This window comes from Anopheles funestus, chromosome 3RL, assembly GCF_943734845.2.
Source record: "Anopheles funestus chromosome 3RL, idAnoFuneDA-416_04, whole genome shotgun sequence".
Classification (NCBI taxonomy): Eukaryota; Metazoa; Arthropoda; class Insecta; order Diptera; family Culicidae; genus Anopheles; species Anopheles funestus.
The window spans coordinates 21,443,204-21,460,979 of record NC_064599.1 but is presented as its reverse complement, the minus strand read 5'-3'; the positions used below and the strand labels follow the sequence as shown (position 1 = coordinate 21,460,979).

Genomic DNA, 17,776 nt, shown 5'->3' with positions numbered 1-17,776 from the left:
TACCGTCGTTATGAGAAGCCATGTTGACTTGAGTCTCGATGTTTTGAACAGGATCCAGTAACTGATGAATAGAAGCTAGTTTTATGCACACACGTTACCGTGACGAATATCTTTTAGCGACTGATGTCGTTCCATCCAACTGTGTCCCCTTTTTATATGTTGAAGAAGGTTGACAAATTTACCTCTGCGCAAAATGTGCTTAACTACCCTACAGTTGCCGTTGAAGGATTGTTTACCTTAGACGAAAACATGACCCTCGGGATAAATATTACTGCTGATCGTACCTGAGTTTGTTTGGAAGTATTCGAACATTATGTACCCAGAAAGACTTGGTGTTTTCATGAAGATTTATAATGTAGCATATGTATAACTGTCGTGAGTGTTCCATCTGTTGGACTACCTAGTCTAACTACCTCTTTGAACTCCGTGCAAAGACCACAAACGGTAGTTTTTCAATGTCGGACAGAAGTTCACCTGTATGTATCTTAGAACGATTATATTTATAATGATCGCCACGCTATGTGGCTCTTTTTTAATATGGGAGAACTGGAACTGCCTATAGAGGTTCCATATAATTCCAGCTACGATCGTCGCGATTGGGGTGTTTCGAATGGAGAAGCGCTTATCTCAACATCAATGTTGCTGTCGGCGCTGACCTTTTGCCAAAGATAGATGAAGTTTTGTACGTTATCCCTGCATCACTGCAGGATTATCACCGGGAAATACATTCCCATTTCTATTTCTCCAAAACTAAAAAATGGCGAGTAATAGCAGAAATTAAGTCATGGTTACTTGAAATATAAACATTTCATGTGTTCTTTTCTGAATGGTAGTACACTCATATCCCGAGTTCCTGCCTTTTCCCACCGCTCTGGTAGATCATGCAATCACTGCGGTAGGGGCGCTCCATAACTCCATAACTCCGGAAGTGCTACTATACCGAAGCCGTGGACCCTCACCTCGTCCTAAAGAATGCGGGTACTTCTGGGTGCTGTGAGGGATCTGAAGTTCCATTTCCCGAGTTTCCAATCGTTGTCCTTGTTTCGGTGCGTGGGTCTGTATCTGTTAATCCGATTCGAAGTATTTTGGTTACTTTCCGTTGCTTTGGTATTGGGGGTGGCTTACAAGGCTTTTCCCCCAACCCCCTGTCTCGTCGGAGGGCCTACGCATCATAGCTGTTTAAAGTCCCGTAGGGTGGCAGGACAGAAGGAACATCCAGTCTCCCTTAACATGGAGAACAGATGCTGGCTGTCCCCTCCGCTAAATTTAGCCAAATTATCCATCTTCCCAAGGGGTTGGGTTTCCCCGTATATCGAAGCTCAGGTATTTGGAGAGATATGTTACCATTCTGTACGACGGGGACGTATTGAGGCGGAGTAGGGTATGGAGTGCCTATATAGCCTTCGGAAGGACAGGCTTCGGATCCATACCCATATCAGTGCGGTATTGCTACATACACTGACCACAGAACCATTATTATATTTTGCGAACAGAAAAAGATTCTATTTTGAAATTCAAAAATTCAAAAATTAGCAATATTATTTGCAATGTTTTGCAAGCGCACTGCAGTTTCTTCTTCTTAGCCTGTTCAAGGCCAAGACACGGTGCGAAGACATGGCCAACTCTCCAATTAGCTTCCAGGAAACTCGGTCTAGGGCTACATTCCGCGGCTGCATCCGATCTCCGAAGCGCACAGTCTATTTGAATATTTATAGTTCATATAAAAAACATTTTGCTCCCCTTATGACATCGTTTATCTTTTCTCACTTACCACATCCGTGTCAAATAATTTAAATACCCTTAACATTAATTATATGAATGAAACCATCCATCCTTTTTTTAACCATTAATCGCATTCCGTCGCCGACTAAACCATTTATTATTTGCTAACATTTTATTAATTTATTTCCGTATTTTGTATAGTGTAATGGTTTAATGGCTGCATGGCTCTCTACTTGCTGTGGCTAGCTTTATGGTGCCATACTAAATTATGGGTGCTAAAATTGACGAAATAAAAATAACCATTTATCCGGCCGGATAGATATCAATCTTAACGCTAAAATGTCAACACGGTTTTGGGCAATAGTTTAAAGTGTCTAGAGGGCACACCCTTTGTTGAAATATTGACTTCATCCGCATCTGTAGCACGAAATACGATGGTTCAAGGTCGACACAGATGCAAACGCGCTTCCTTAGAATGATTAGAGCGATTTCTAAATTTAATCCAAACTGCTTAAGTAACTGTTTTAGGCCGTGATTGACAGGAGAGTTGCATTATGTGTTTTTTTTTTTCCTTTTTTTATTTTAAATCAATATCAACAGGTGAGGAAGTCTTGCTATTTTCTAGCCCTTGTTGACCTTTGTTGCCTGGCTCAGCTGAACATGGTGGCATTGTCGATGACACTCCACCCCAAGCAATTGTCGGTGATGTGCACGGCCTTCACAAAAACGATCCAACACCCGGTTCCAGAAAATTAAACCTTCACCCTTGACGGTGTAGGACGGATCGTTACCTTTCGTTCGGTGCATCCCACCCCGATCGGACATTGATTTATGATCACTTTCAACACGCAGATCGCCGAGGTGCTTCTTCCCTCACGGACAACGAGCAGATCCGTTCTACTGGGTACCGGATTCATAATCGGCATAAAAAAGCATACTACATTACATTATAATCGCTTCTGATCGCCATTTGGGGACGAATGCGTATTGTGCGTATTGTGTCATGTGTTTTTTTTTGTTTGGTTGTTTGGGACTAGTGTCGATTCTTCATGGGATTTTATCGAATTTCCGGATCTGATTATTGCAGGGATGTTCAATCGTTCACCGAATTTATAGACGTACGAAAAACAAATGATTTTTTAATTTTTTTTTATACAACTAAATTTTAGTACTTAAGTAAAAACTAGGTTGACAATTCCGTCTTATTCAATTCAACAAATTTGTAATGATTTTGTTATTTTTTCTACAAAAAAATGTTTGATACGCTGAATATGTTACTAAGGAAGTCGGCTCTATAACTTCCAACGATATTGCGCGATCTTTGCGCATATCCCCGATCCGCTTATAATAGTGTAAATACATCGGGCACTATCTGTAATCCTATTTTGTATAAGTTGCCTATATGGCCTAAGTTGCCGGTCTCGAAAAACGTTGAGGCTTTGGAGCGCAATACGGTGGAGTAATAGGGGAATGCCCAGGAAGCTGGATTCCTCTATAGTACCACCCAAGCGCGTTTCAGAGAGAAGAAGAAGGCCCATCACATGGACAGACACCTATGGTAATAAAAACCCATTGGCAATATAAAAAAATACATGGACTAAAAGCTACATACAAACAGCTCCAGATTGAGAAGAAGTTATAGCTTTGAAATGTCCGTGAAGTGATAACTGCAGCAAGTCAAGACCGTGCAGCAACAGCCGAAAAAGTAAGTAAGTTATTTGAAATTGCTTTTTGGCTGAGACTCTTAAACATTCGCACTATTGATAATCTAGCCCATGATCAATCCTCGGTTGAGAAGATGTTATATACGATTCGTCCGGAGGTTCGAACGGAGGTTCGTCCACGCTATCTCCTTCACATTCGGTATAATAAATATTTTTAATATTAAAATCTTTTTTACTTTACTTATCCTCCAAATATACTTACTACATCCCAAAACAGGTAATCCCTAGCGCTTGAAGATTGATGATCCCTGCTTTCCCGGAGTTTGTCCCTTTTTGCAAGCCTGTCCGTTTCGGTTCATTGTTCCTCCCTTCCATCAACTCTCGCTCGCAATTGTATTGTACCATTAATTGTAAAGCCTTAATCGCAGGAACACATTAAAATTGTCTTATCGACCTCTCCCGATGGCCGTGAGTTGTTTGCCACTTTTAAATCACACTTCACATTCGATCACTTCAGCTCGTTGCATCTTCACTGCTTAATTTTCGTTTTTTTTCTGAACAGACCTGTAGCTGTCACGCGGCTAAGGTGGCGTTCGAGACACGTTTTGGTTCCGTGTGCAAAGCCGATTGATATTTCCTGCATTCATAAAGATGGACATTCTACCAGCAGCGTCCGATTTAGGGGACGAGGAAAAAAGAATCCAAACGAAAGGAAAGACAAAATTAATTGTCAGTTGATTGTTCATCGCCGGAGGTTTTGATCGTACCGTACCGAATTCAATGGCAGCTTTATGCACAAAAAAAGGTGCACCAAAGGCCAAAAATGGAACCACGGATTATGGGCACGTCGGGTGAATCGGGTAGCAGGTGGAAGAATAAGAAACAACGTCAAGAATTGTCACCAAGAAGTGAACCCGTTAAAACGGGATGCCAACATTTTTGCGTACGACGTGAGTCATCTCGGTGGTGATATTGCCTTCCGGAGACTGAAACCGATGCTCGTTCATTTGCATCTTTAGTGACATGTTATATCATTTGGGTTTGAAGAAGGCGAGAGTTTCAACAAACCGGAATCGTTTTATCGCCTTTGGGAAGAATTTTGCCGTTCCAAAGCGAACTGAAGGAAACAAAAAAAAAAGATGAAGGAGACGGGATGGGAAGTAGAACGACGAAATTAGTTGAGATCGCTTAATGTTGCGATATTGGCGCAAAAATTATTGAACAAGGATATTCAATTGTGGCAAACTTGTGGCGATTTGTAGAGATAACATTTCGATTGTGGCATTGTTTATTTATTTGACTACATTCGAAATAAAGAGCCAAATATCATACAATTTCAAATGGAACGAATTTTTGGTAGTAGGGTAAAATAAGTAAAATAAATCTTGATACGGCCAGGCCGTTCTAACCGAATAAAAAAAAAAGTAAATATTTTAGCATTTTTGATCAATAGTTTTCAAACATTTCTTCCAAAAATAATATTTAAAATATTAAATATATTTAAACAATGATAGAACAGAACATTCAAATAATCAAGCATTCAAACACATATTGTTCAAGACATAACAAATCTCACGACAAAACAAACATATTCATTCTCCGTTTGATCAATACATAAAAATATGTGTTACTTGGCTATTGCCGAAAAAACAGCAGTGGGTTGCAGAGTACACGTTTAAAAAAAAAATCAATACCACATTTTCTCATGGTTTTTTTAAAGATTGATTTGCAGCAGGTTTTAAACCCTTTTTTGTGATTTTTCTGAAAATTTCCAGATTTGTTTAGTATGTTTTTTTCTTTGATAATTTGTAACGATTTTTCATTAAATTTTGTATATTAAGATGATTAAGATGGCGTTTGATTCGAGTAATCATTAATTTGAAGGGATTTTACACAATACTCTGAAGGTCCTTCTATCATTTTTGTCATTTTGATTCAACTAGACGTGTAATGTGTGATTTAAAAAAAACATCAAAACCGAAAGTCCTTGATCAAATCAGATAGGAAATAAAATAAAAACGAAATAAATTTGCTATGTGAGTTTTTATAAAGAATCAATAAAGGAATAATCGGATTACACTTTTAAGTAACGCATTTTTTTTATTTTTGACCCTCTCTCTAGCTATCGTAACAAAGCGTAACGCTGGTATTTTCGCTAATTTACGTAATTTTACGTAAAAAATTATTTTAACGCATAGGAACAGGTAAAATGGAACTTGTTTAGGTATTCTAATGGACCTACTCATTCCTTTTGATTTGCCTTCATGTGAAACGATCGTATCACAATATTCCTGAACAATTTCGCAGATAATTTTGCTTCATATTTATGTATCTGAAATAATAACTTTTGAAATAGAAATTTATAAAAAAGTTGTTAGAATGGAATATTGACAATATGGTCGTTTCGTGGTTACATCTGGTAGAAAAATACGTTGCTTCAACATTCTTTGCTTTGATAAGCGGCCAGTTTCATCGTTCGAAATAACAAGAGAGCATCCCATAAAGAGCTAATATTCAATATACAATTGTCATAATTAAAGCGCCAGGAAGACTCTAACCTCCTGGTGGAATGCTGAGATCATTCTAACTTTTTGTTGTACTTTACCGGTACCTCGACTGTCGAAAGACCAGAACTAGACTTCATTTAGTCGCTCTAATAAATAAAATATTGTATTGATAGAGAAGCAATAAATGACGGACACAAAGTGCATAATACAATTGTCCTCGCTCTGATGTAGTATTGATTATTCAAACAAACCTTAGAAGAGCATTTTTCATTCAAGCATTATAAATAAAAAATATTTGAAGCATTTTATGTTTTGTAACACAACCCCCTTATCCCTCTCCCTTATCAGGGTTACGTAATAGTTGGATGATCCCTGAAACATAGAATTTAATCAATGTACCTTTCGATGGCTCAGTGAGAAGCTATTCAAATTCATCCATAACAGGTAACGCGTTAAATTAGGTTATTAAAATGACCCTTAACGGTCTTTTACAACGTTACAAACACAACATTTGTTACAACATCTACTATTTACAGCTTAATCAAGTTGATCAAAAAGTTTTTGTTTGCTTGTAAATTACTCGCTTAGTAAAACTTCCATTATTAGGTAGCCAAAAGTGTAGCGAAACACTTTAACACCTTTTGAAATTCGCTGTTTAACATATTTCAGATGCGAATATAAAAAAAACGATGCATCAACTTCAAACAGTCGGGAAATGGACAAGGAAAAGCAAGGTGGCCCAAAAAGTTTCCCTTCGCTGTATCAAAGCAGAAGCAACGGGCTCCGGCGATCAACAAGAATCAACCTGCAAACAAAACCCAACGCCACTAACCATGAACCACTCGAACCAACTCGGTGGAATGGAGATAACGAGTGACTGGGAGTGAAGTTGGTGCAATTGGCAAGAATATTTTAGAAAGGTGATCTCCCACCATCCTACAAAGATGTGTGCCAGTGTCCACACGGTGTCGCCACGGACCGAAATCCGGCATCGGTTTGATGCCGAATGGAGGAGATGCTACTACTGATGGGAGTTTTCCCAGGGAGTTTGCTGCGGGTGGAGTTCTCTCTTTCAAGCGATCGTCCTTCCACCGCACCGCATCCCCCCTTCGGATCATAGGGAAGCCTAATGCAATCTTCAACACTCGATAGGTGCGAAAGAGTGTGTGAAGGTGACTTTGAATATAATTTCCACCAGCACACCCGGGAACTGCATTGCTACTGGATGGATGAATGGTGCAATCCGTGGATGGATTTAAGTTGACGTAAACACACTCGAGCTCGCACACACACACACAAAAACCGAGCGGCTGCGATCATCCGATAGAACTGATTCCAACATGAATAGTCACGCAAAGGCTAAAGCTTCGCTTGAACGAAATAATGTGTTAATTAAATGCGCCGTCCGCTTTTGCATAGCCGTGTACGGTATGGTTTTATGTGCCTTCACCAGTGAGAGAAGGATGTGAACGCACTGGATGATTGAGTTCCGCCTGTTTTATAGTCACCATCGTGGGTGTTTCTTTTTGTTTCCTCCCTAACAGTACTGAGCATTTCATTCTCAGTAATTGCTGCGGATAATCCGCCCGTAAAGATCAACCTCCAAATGATCGTTTACGATCGGGTTACGAATTTTCCTAACTATGAATGAGCACTGCTTTGGGAACCGGGTAGTGAAACACGTTGGGTGAGCGGTAAGATCACCAAACGCCTAAACTTCACAGACCTTAAGTTATGACCACTCGTGATGGCACGGTATTGTTTCACCTTTGCAACTGCAACGGTGGCCCCGTTTATCTGTTTTCGGGTTTTATTTAGCCGACGTAGATAATTGTTACCCGCCCGGTCGCAGTTAAATTAGCTGACGGTCAAATTAAATTTCCACCCCGATTGGACTCCCAGACGGATTGGGTGGGAAAACCAAACAGTAGTAAAGGTGCAAGGGCGTTAGTGAAGAATTGCACCAACGTTTGATTTAACATATTTGATTAACGTCGGCAGGTTGGTAAAGATGCCACCAACAGCGGAAGGGGGTTCGTCGCTTACTTCCATCCCACAGTTGGTTTAAGTCTTTTAAGCAAAACAGTACGCGGGAAAGACAAAAATTAATTCAGTAATCTAACACTCCAACAAACAGTTAGTACTTATTCGATTCTGGTTAATCTTAGCGAACTGAAAATCGCTAAAATTTATACAAAATTTGCAAAAATAAACTATGAAATAGGCTTTGAAAAAAATATCAATATTTATGTGCCTTATCACATTATCATTCTCTTTGCTAAGCTAAAACCCTTCTGCAATAACAATGAATAAAATCTCTCATCTAATTAATAATTAATAACACCTTCGAATAATATTATAAACCGTCTCGATCGACATTATACTTACCGTCTTCCTACTTTTCTGTCGATCGTTATCACGCTCGAACGTCAAGTTTTAATCATTATGCGCTAGCTACTGCCTTCTCTTTCCTTTACTTTGAGCTCGGATGTTGATTGTATCGTCTAGTGGAAGATTTGTGCTTGGAAACGGTTGAGGATTGGCAAAGCACTCCAAAATGGTCCAGCAGTGGTCTAACAACAAGAAACCCAAAAATTAAATACACACAATAAAGAGTGCAAACTGTAGCTCTAGTATATTTCAAGCATAATTTTGTAAAGACGTGGAAAATCTCCATCCCCTGGAAAAAAAGGGGAGGACACACAGGTTTCTAAAGCTGCCATTTTCTCACCTTCTAACGAAACTGAACCAACCCAACCGACATCGACCGTCAGCATATATTTGGCAAACATTTGCGTTGATTTATGGAGTAGGCCGTTTCAGGTCAACGATGGGTACTCGGTGACCGTGTCGAGGAAGAAACCAATTCCATCTCAACAGTGGGACAATTTAAATGTAGAACAAAATATGTGCAGCGCTGCGACTTTTTTTTGGACATTAGAAAGAAGGTTCGTCGCTTATGATTGAGTATAAGTCTTTCTTTATCAGAAAATGCTATTCTTCGTACACACAACTTGTTTTGCAGCACATTTCCAAAAAATCATGAATTGGAGGTGTACAAAAGTGCAAAACCTGGGTACTGGTACTACTATTAACGATACATGTCCTCTTCACCATTTGATTGATGCTTTGTTCAGCAGGAAGTGAAAAATTCACCGGCAAGCAATCAAGCAAGCAAAAAAAAGAAGCTGTTTCGCAGCTTATTATTTCAACATGGACACATGAATATGAATAAGCCTTGTTTGTAGTGCGCAGTTTAAGTGCCATCCCTCTATTGCAACGATAAACAACCAACCCATCCCGGAGATTTGCAACGGAGGCGGTTTTGTAAAATTAGTATTTTTATTGAGCATAAAACTGAAAATGGTGCATCTCTTCCCACCAAAAAAAAACGCCCCACAGGAGGATAAGCTTTCCCGGTGTAATAAAATAATCACTTTAATGTGCGGAAAAGAACACCAACCGACGTTAAAATGTGTGCTCCTCCTTGGTGCCGATGGTCAGCAAAAAAAAAACCAAACCCATGTTGAACTGATGACACCTTGTACCTGCGGCGGTTGAAGATCGGGAAGGAACATTCAATCCATTTTGTTCTTATTGAAATAAAACGTAAAAAACGCCCCATGATTAATGTACCGCATCCGTTCTGGGTGTTTGGATTCGGTTCGACGACGTCCAGTGCACGACATCGTCATCGCAAGGAAGCAACCAAACATCACCCGGCAGACGAGTAAATGCCGGACAGGGCGGTCAAATTGATTCCATTAGCGTCCAAGGTCAGTGGGCCATGCAGGAATTACATCCCACGATAATTATTATCCCACAAATCTGTCCGATGAAGTATATTAATTCCTCTTCGTTTTTACAGATCTTTACTCTTTCGAGTGGTCCTATGTACTTGACCGCACTTTCATGATGGGTGAGACTGTGAAAGGAAATCTTATCGGTGAATTTAAATCACCGTGAGCGGGAAACTCTTTCAAGTTGCAAATGTGTTGACAGAAAACCGAAAGACATTTTCACAACCATTTAACGAGGGTTGGGTGTTGTAGAAATAGTTTTTCCTCAAGCTTGAACTTGCTACATTTAACCTATTTTGACTTTATCGCGACATTTGTTACAACTCCACTTCTATGTTTGAAGCGTTCTAAGAGTGTTTAATAAACGCAAAATTATCCCAAGTCGTTGGCGTTGAATCATCGTATTAAGCTGTCAGACGGCAACACCAACTTCAATCGCAATTATGACCAATAAATCACACGATAATTGAACTAAAAGTACTTCCAAGAGGTGGGCGAATAAAACAACTATTTGGATTTGAGTAAGATGAACTAAGCATGGATGACTTGGTTTTTGTTTTTTGCTTTAAAACAACTTTAAGCGTTTGTGTAGATAACAAATTTAATAATCTATTTGTTCATATTTGAAACCCCTTCCCTTCTTTATCTAATCCAACAAAAAAGTCACCCACAAGACCATAGCCCATGGTAGAAGAGGCACTACTTGTTGGCTTTTGGAAGAAGAAGCAAAAAAACAATAGGTAATAAAATCGAAATATTAGAAGTCTTGTGTAGGGTTGGTGGAAATTTTGCTGCACCACACGATGAACCCACCATACGGTCGGGGGCAAAGCTTTTCCTTCTCCCCCAATTCACCCTAGGGAGTGAACGAGAGTGGTCAGAAGATTTCACGCCCGACTGCCAATGGCCAGCTTGCCCCTTCACCCGGACTGCACACCCGGTACTCGTACCACTGAGGGTACAAAAACAAAACAGAAAAAGACAGACTGAACTGATTCGCACATATTTTGTGGCATTGCACCAAAAGGTACCACTCTATCAAACCAGCGAACTGGCCGACTGGCTGGCTGGTTGTTTGATGGTGGTCAACGCGCAATGATTAAAACCAACCGGGGCACACGTTGGCCAGCTCAGTTGGTAGACAACCGGACAACCCGGTCGATGCTCTCGGTTCTTGATATTCGTGTTCAAGACGTTTAAAAGTTTGCAAGCATCAAACACGTTGTTATTGTGTTACTGGTACCGTGCTGAGATTTCGTCTGTGAAGCTCTGTAATAGTGGCAAACAGAGTAGTGTACAGGACATTTGTTTGCCTTTCGAGTGATAAGTTAAAGGGTGCAGTTTTGCTTCAAACAATACGAAAATGGTAAATAAAATTGTGGCATTAGTTAGTGGAAAATCGTTTAGAAATGTTAGCAATACCGTTTGATAGTAGTATTCTTGTTCTATTTGTAATAAAGTGCTTAAGAACGAAACAAACAATTTAAGGTCTTCCCTAGTTCTAAGTGATGCATATGGAATTGAAAGTGATAAAGAAACATTTGGAAAGAAAAAAGGAAAGCGATGTTAGTCTGTTGGTTGGATAAAGCTGTAGAGGCGAATCCCACAATCTTTGTACTATTCCAGAGATGTCAAACACAATCCGATCATTTTGTGATAGTTTTTCGGTTTTCAGTTTTTTTTTGTGTGACGACTTAGTGCTCGCAATACATTGTCTTACTAGGGGGCATATAACCGTAGCCTACGTGCAGGAGGAGTTCGATCCAGAATCAGAAGGCTAGTGTATACAGCTGTAGTGTATTAAACCGAACACTTTTTATCATCCAACAAAACGTTCCCAGATTGACTTAGATTGATTTTAGTAAATTAATTATTGACCTCATATGTGTGTCTCCAACTCGTTACAAATTCGGGATAAAAATTCTATATAATTGATAAAAAAGAGCAAAGTTTGAAAAGATACCTATGAATTCATTAAAAAATGAAGACCATAAAAAATAACAAATAAATTACTCTTGTGTGTTCAAAATTTCTTACGCTAGGCTATTACTGTATACTTTAAAATGGAAGACATTTTCCTCGAGGTACATTCTAGCATACATTACTAACTTCTGTTCAAATTAAGGAAAATCATCTGTTGAAATCTTTCTCTATCTACAGATGATAGAGACATATTTCATTGGACTAATCACAACTAATGTGATGACAGAGACAAATAAGCTCGAATTGGTAGACGAAGATATAAGGCGATAAATTACATTGAAATTAAGTTTTACGTACAGCTGGTTAAAGTTAGAAATAGAGTTTAAAAAGCGATTAAGAAAGTTGGATCAATGTTTTGTAACTTAAAATTAATTCTTGAGACTTTTGAGATTCTGACATTAAGTATCTAAGAGCAATATTGAACCAGAGTATACACAAAAGTCATACTATTTCATGAAAAAAGCTTCATTTCGTGCCATTCAGTTCACCAAATTAAAACATTCTCAAATCGAACGATTTTAAAGCCCCCCATCTGTTTGACTTCTCTGGCACACATGGTAAACCACTCGCTGAAACGATTGACGGATCGTTCCTCACCGAAACTGACGACACTAACGGTCATCGTGATGGATGATGATCGTTCTACGTTTGCTAACCTTAACGGTGGAAAGATTAATGAGTGATGCGTATGTGTTTGCGTACCTGTACATTTTGCTAAAGAAATGTGGCAAGTGTTTTACGAAATGCAAAAGCCCGTCTTCCGCGATGGTGCGTTGTATTCTTGACGCATTACGTTCCGGTTGGGTTTGTTTCAAAGATGCCGCAAAGTCATAAAATTTCATCAAACCCAAGATGCTTTCATCAATCGAACGCTTTTTTCGGAAAGCTTTCATGGTAATGGTAATGGACAGGTTTCTTAAGCGTTTGGAAAATCTCACAAATTATGCTTTCGCACTTGTGTGTAAAATTCTTCTACAGATACGGTTGCCCTCCGTCTTTACAGACATTTTGAATTGCAAATTACATTCCATCTCCCTAAAACTGGTTGCGATACTCCGGGAGAGTATCGGTTCGCTAAGGGACTGATTGTAGATAGACGGATGATGCTGCTGTTTAGGGATAGCTTAAAAGGTATCTTTTCTTTATGGGATCGTTTTTATTTCCACATTAGCATAGCCTGGTGATACTGTTCCCGTAGATGTAATTTGTTATCGTTTCACTTTTCACTAGCATGAAGGGACAGTTTAAATGTCACGTAGTTTTATCTAGAACTGTTTAAAATTCCAACGATTTCTTTTTCAAGGACACAACTGAAAGCATCTTTATTCCTTCCAGACTATAACACTGCTCATCCTGGTTGCCATTAGCACAGCAGTTTCGGCCGCAGGACAATCGGGAGGGTATAATGGCTATAACTATCCAAAACCGACTACACCAGCTCCATTCACCGGATACGACTACCCAAAACCTTCGAAAACTTTTAATGAAGGCTACACCTACACAACTCCCCAGTGTCCACTGGTGCTTCCGAGTACCAGTACCCTCACCGATTATCAAACGATCGTGTCCACTTCGTTTATTACGCAAACCGAAACACTTCCACCCCTTACAAGCACTCGTTTCGAGACGTCCTACGTGACATTGCCACCGGTAGTGCAGACACAAACGGACACTTCCACCCTGTACGTTACCCTCACCTCGACGGACTTCATTTTGTCGACGACGACCGAAATTCAACCGACAACCGTCACGTCCCTGCTTACTACGACATACTGTCAACCGAACACCTACCTGCCACCACCGACTCCACCACCAAATACGTACCTGCCGGTGGATCCACCTGCCAAGGAGTATCTGCCACAGCGTCCTGTGGCAACACCCCAGACAAACGGGGCGGGCGTATCAACCATAGTGCGACAGTCGGAATCAACTGGCGATCAGGGTGCGTTCATATCCACCTTCGTTCAGCAGCAGTCGGGACCGATCAAGCGTGCCACCGTGGGCAATCCATCGCGTCTGGAAGCACTGTCCAGTGAGAGGATCGAATCGAACGAAGTGATCTCGGGTGAGGAACCATCCAAACCGGCCATCAACATCATCTACATCGATCGAAATGGCGTATCGGAGGGAAAACCACCGGCTGCGTTGATGAACTGGTTGCTCTGCAAGTTTAATCTTTCGAGCGGTTCCTGCTCAAACAACTGACGGAGGAATTGTCCTCCGAGGCGGGAAAGCTATCGAAATAAAGATTGTTGTGATAATGGCATATAAGGGGAAGAAAGGTGGTAAGGTATAATGCTACATAGGAATAAATGATTTTCATCATCTGTTTTCTTTTTGTGTGGGATGGAAACCCCACGAAAACAGTGCATGAAGAATGAGTCCAAACAATGTTACCCTTTTCGTAAATACACTAATACTATTTATATTATACAAAATGTGTTTCTGTTTGGTGGGCAATAAAAATGAGCAACAAAAACCAGTAAGCTAAAAATATGCGCTCCACTAGGCACGTTGTTTGCTTCATCTAAATTCAGATTTAAATGTGGCCAAGCCCAGATTTGTGTCAGAACGAGAACATACAGCACAAGGTGTAAGCTTAAATAACTTATGATGCGATGATGGTAGCTTCAGAAGCGAGAACGCTTTACCTTTTAGTGACGAATCGCGCAGAAAAAGTTCTTTTTTTGCGCCTTATCTTCCTTACAAATGCAATTTAACGTTGCATTTGAGCTACCACTCAATGGGTAACTCTTTTTCCCCGGAATTCGTACCCCTGTTCAAGCTGTGGCTCATTTGAACAATTCGATACCACATTTAATGATCCGTTGCGAAGCCTCTTAATATCCCAATGGCAATTAGGAGTGGATTTGGGAAGTTTTTTTTTGTTTATGTGGAGTGAAGTCCGAAATGCCATCTGGCCATGAAACTGGTCTGGAATCAGCAGACTGCTAACGATACATCCCAAAACGCGCAAGAAGCTCGATAGAAGAATAATTTGTTAAAAAAAAGAGAAAAAATCAAAAGCGCACGAAAATATCCCCCCTTTGGGAAACGTCAATGACCGTTGGGAACGAATCAGAACAGATTTCGCACCACCGTTCTGCCCACAGCACAGTACGATAACATCTTGCGCACACCAACGCCCAACGGAAGAATTTGCATTTGTTTCACTTCCCGGTTTCAGCACGTCCTCACGCTGTTTGAATGATCTGACTCCAACGCCAAGTTTTTGAAGGGAAAAAGCTGCCAAAAATAAAACATCTTCCAAGATCGAGCTTGAAGATGCTGATACGTCCCGGTGTATCTCAGATGTTCCACTGATACAGAAGAGTGATTCTGGTGGTTTGGGGAAAAAAAGCGACACTTTCGTTGGGTCTACCTCTCACACGTTTATTCCGAAGTCTGGATGGAAATTCCAAAAACCGGATCCTGGAACAGGCTGACAGGAGCGTAAGGCTAAAAGAAAACAGCCGAAACAATCAGATTGTAAATTTAGATAATCTGCGAGGGAGGGATATCCCGCTGCTCCCATCCAGATCTTCACCAAATTGCAGATTAGTTTTGATATATTCTTCATCGTTTTAAAACCTTGGGGAAGAAGTTTAGAACGTTCTTAGTCTAGAAACAATGTTGCTCTCCTAGAACTCGCTCCACACCAGAATTAGTATGTAAGTTGACACCGCTTAGCAAAAACAAAACCCACGCTGATCATGCGATCATCTTCTCTGAAGATCATCTGTAACCTATCAAATAGCTGCCTAACATTGTTTCTATGGTGTTCGGTTAAATCACAGCCTGCCGTTCCACTCCATGCCATCAGATTCACTTTCTGAGAGATCAAGTTTTCATCGATATCGTATGCATTTTACGGGGAGTAGGAAGGCGATGCCGAACAAATTGCGAGGTTGCGTTTGTTTGATCGACAGAAGAAGATCATGTTGATCCGTTACGCTTTCCTGCGCCAACCTAACCCCAGGTACGTCCCGCGACTTCAGTGGGTGGGACTAAGCCCAAGATAAAACCTTTCCTTCAACGGCTACAGACAGAATGACGCTCATTAGGACGCTAACGCTAATAATCCATAACGTCAAGGCTTTTCAGATCATGCCTTCGCACTGCTAAACTAGTTCAGCTTCAAAACCCCAAAAACCTCTCCTCTAGGGTGATACGATCTCTCGTGTGCCCGCGCATCCGAGCAGCATCCGAATATCCGATGGCGCGCGGAATCATTCGTCGGAACGCGCATTCGGGTGAGATTCGGTTTTATATAACACACACGCCCCGACGGCACGAATCGTGGACGTAACCACAAAAGGAAAGGATGTTCTCCCATCCGGCAACGGTAGGACAGGTTCTCGTGTCATCCGGCAGCCTCGTATAAAACTGAACGTTCTGATGCGAAACGGTGACAGTACGGTTGCGAGTAGTGACAAAGTGCGATGAGTAGTTCCGCCCAGTGAGCCGGAGTGTTGAGCGAAATTTGAAGCAACAAGAACTTTGGTTGTAGAATACGGATTCGAAGATCTAGTCGATTTCACCTAAAGTACCTTACCAGTTCTGGACTAAACGGGTGTCTTCTATTGTTTAAGTGTGTTTAATTTGTGCAATAATGCGATTGTTAGTGTTGGCAGTGAGTTTGGTGGTGTTGCTTCATGCGGAAGTTGAAGCTAATCCACGTTTTGACGGATATACCTACACTACACCTGCTGATGATGGGTATCGTTATCCGAAACCGTCCTGTGGTTTGCCGGAACCTTGCTTCCCAAAGACGAGTACAGTTACCGTTCCAACCATCATCACCAAGACGGATTTCCGTACGTCTACTGAGTACCGGACGCAGATAGTCCCTACGACGACTGTAGTCACTAGTCGTAGTACCGCTTTCTCCACGAAGGTAGTTACGGACGTTGTCACGGAAACGTTGCCACCGGTCACTTCGACTAGAACGGCTACCCGTACCAACACCGTTACCTCGCGCCTAACGGAAACGGCTTTCTTTACCGAAACGGAGCGAGAAACGGAAACGCGAACCAACACGATCACACAAACCAAAACGGCCACCTCGACGAAGATCGTACCAACAACGACGGTGCGTACGGTGACCACAACACAGCCACCGGTCGTGGTGACAGATACCGTGACCGAAAGGATTACATCGACCCGTACCAACACGCTGACCCGCACGAACACCGTTACCTCGACCGTGGTTGAACCAACGCCCGTTTATGAGTACTTCACCGAAACGCAAACACTCACCGTTACCAAGACGACGGCCACACCGGTGCTGACTACTGTTACCCGTACGCAAACCGTACCCGTGGTTACGACCATTACGGAACCTTGCACACCCGATCGAGCTTATCTGCCGGCACAGGCAACTTGTCCCCCAACGAACGAGTACCTGCCACCGCGACCAGTGACACCACCGATAGATTATCTGCCACCACCGAAGAAGGACGTTTCGTATTTGCTGTCAAGAAAGAATTTGTTCCAGCTAATCTAGAATAATTCTCTCAAATGCAAATACCGGTGGCACAAAACAATAAAGACTACTACAGGATGACCATGGAATTGTTGAATTGTTTTAGTATTAAGTTACTTGGGACGCTAGTATTTGCACGCTTGATGACACACTCACACACAGATTTCGATTCTGACAGCTGGTAGAGATGGCAACCGAAGATGCATCGCAACTTGAGAATGGGGTAACTTGATCGAGTAGTCGAACAAGTGGCAAAAAATAAGCAACCTTACCATTAACCTTTAACCACCACACACACCACAAGGACAGCCGGTGAAATATGAACTTCGGCCAAGGTTTCTTATGAGCAGAAGCTGTCATTTCCAGTGGCCGATGCTGGGAAACTGAGCGATGGAAATGTTATGCAGCACGATAAGGACTTTTTAAAACGTTATGGACCACCTCCACCAAACAGCGTCATGTGTTTATAATGATGTTTTGATGTCTGGTTCGGGCAGCCGTCACTAATCGAAGGATATTGATAACAGGAGACGAATCTTATTATTAGTACATACCAAGCATATTTTAACTGTTCGCTTGTAGCATTAGCATTTATGGCGCATTACGCTTTTTTCT

The 17,776-nt window shown here is 41.2% G+C and overlaps 2 protein-coding genes across 2 annotated transcripts; both read left to right on the top strand.

Moving 5' to 3' along the window:
* Window positions 1-8,773: 8,773 nt before the first annotated feature.
* LOC125768538 (uncharacterized) lies at window positions 8,774-14,358 on the top strand. Its single transcript, XM_049436335.1, has 2 exons — window positions 8,774-11,059; window positions 13,012-14,358. The coding sequence occupies exons 1-2, from the start codon at window positions 11,057-11,059 to the stop codon at window positions 13,879-13,881; spliced, it is 873 nt and encodes a 290-aa protein (XP_049292292.1). The 5' UTR covers window positions 8,774-11,056; the 3' UTR covers window positions 13,882-14,358.
* A 1,930-nt stretch (window positions 14,359-16,288) lies between these two features.
* On the top strand, window positions 16,289-17,182 carry LOC125766867 (uncharacterized). Its single transcript, XM_049432926.1, has one exon. It carries the CDS (start codon window positions 16,289-16,291, stop codon window positions 17,180-17,182), a length of 894 nt encoding a protein of 297 aa, XP_049288883.1.
* The last annotated feature ends 594 nt before the right edge of the window (window positions 17,183-17,776 follow it).

Coding starts and splice junctions, on each gene's coding strand:
- LOC125766867 (XM_049432926.1), top strand. CDS start 16,289: ATGCGATTGTTAGTGTTGGCAGTGAGTTTGGTGGTGTTGCTTCATGCG.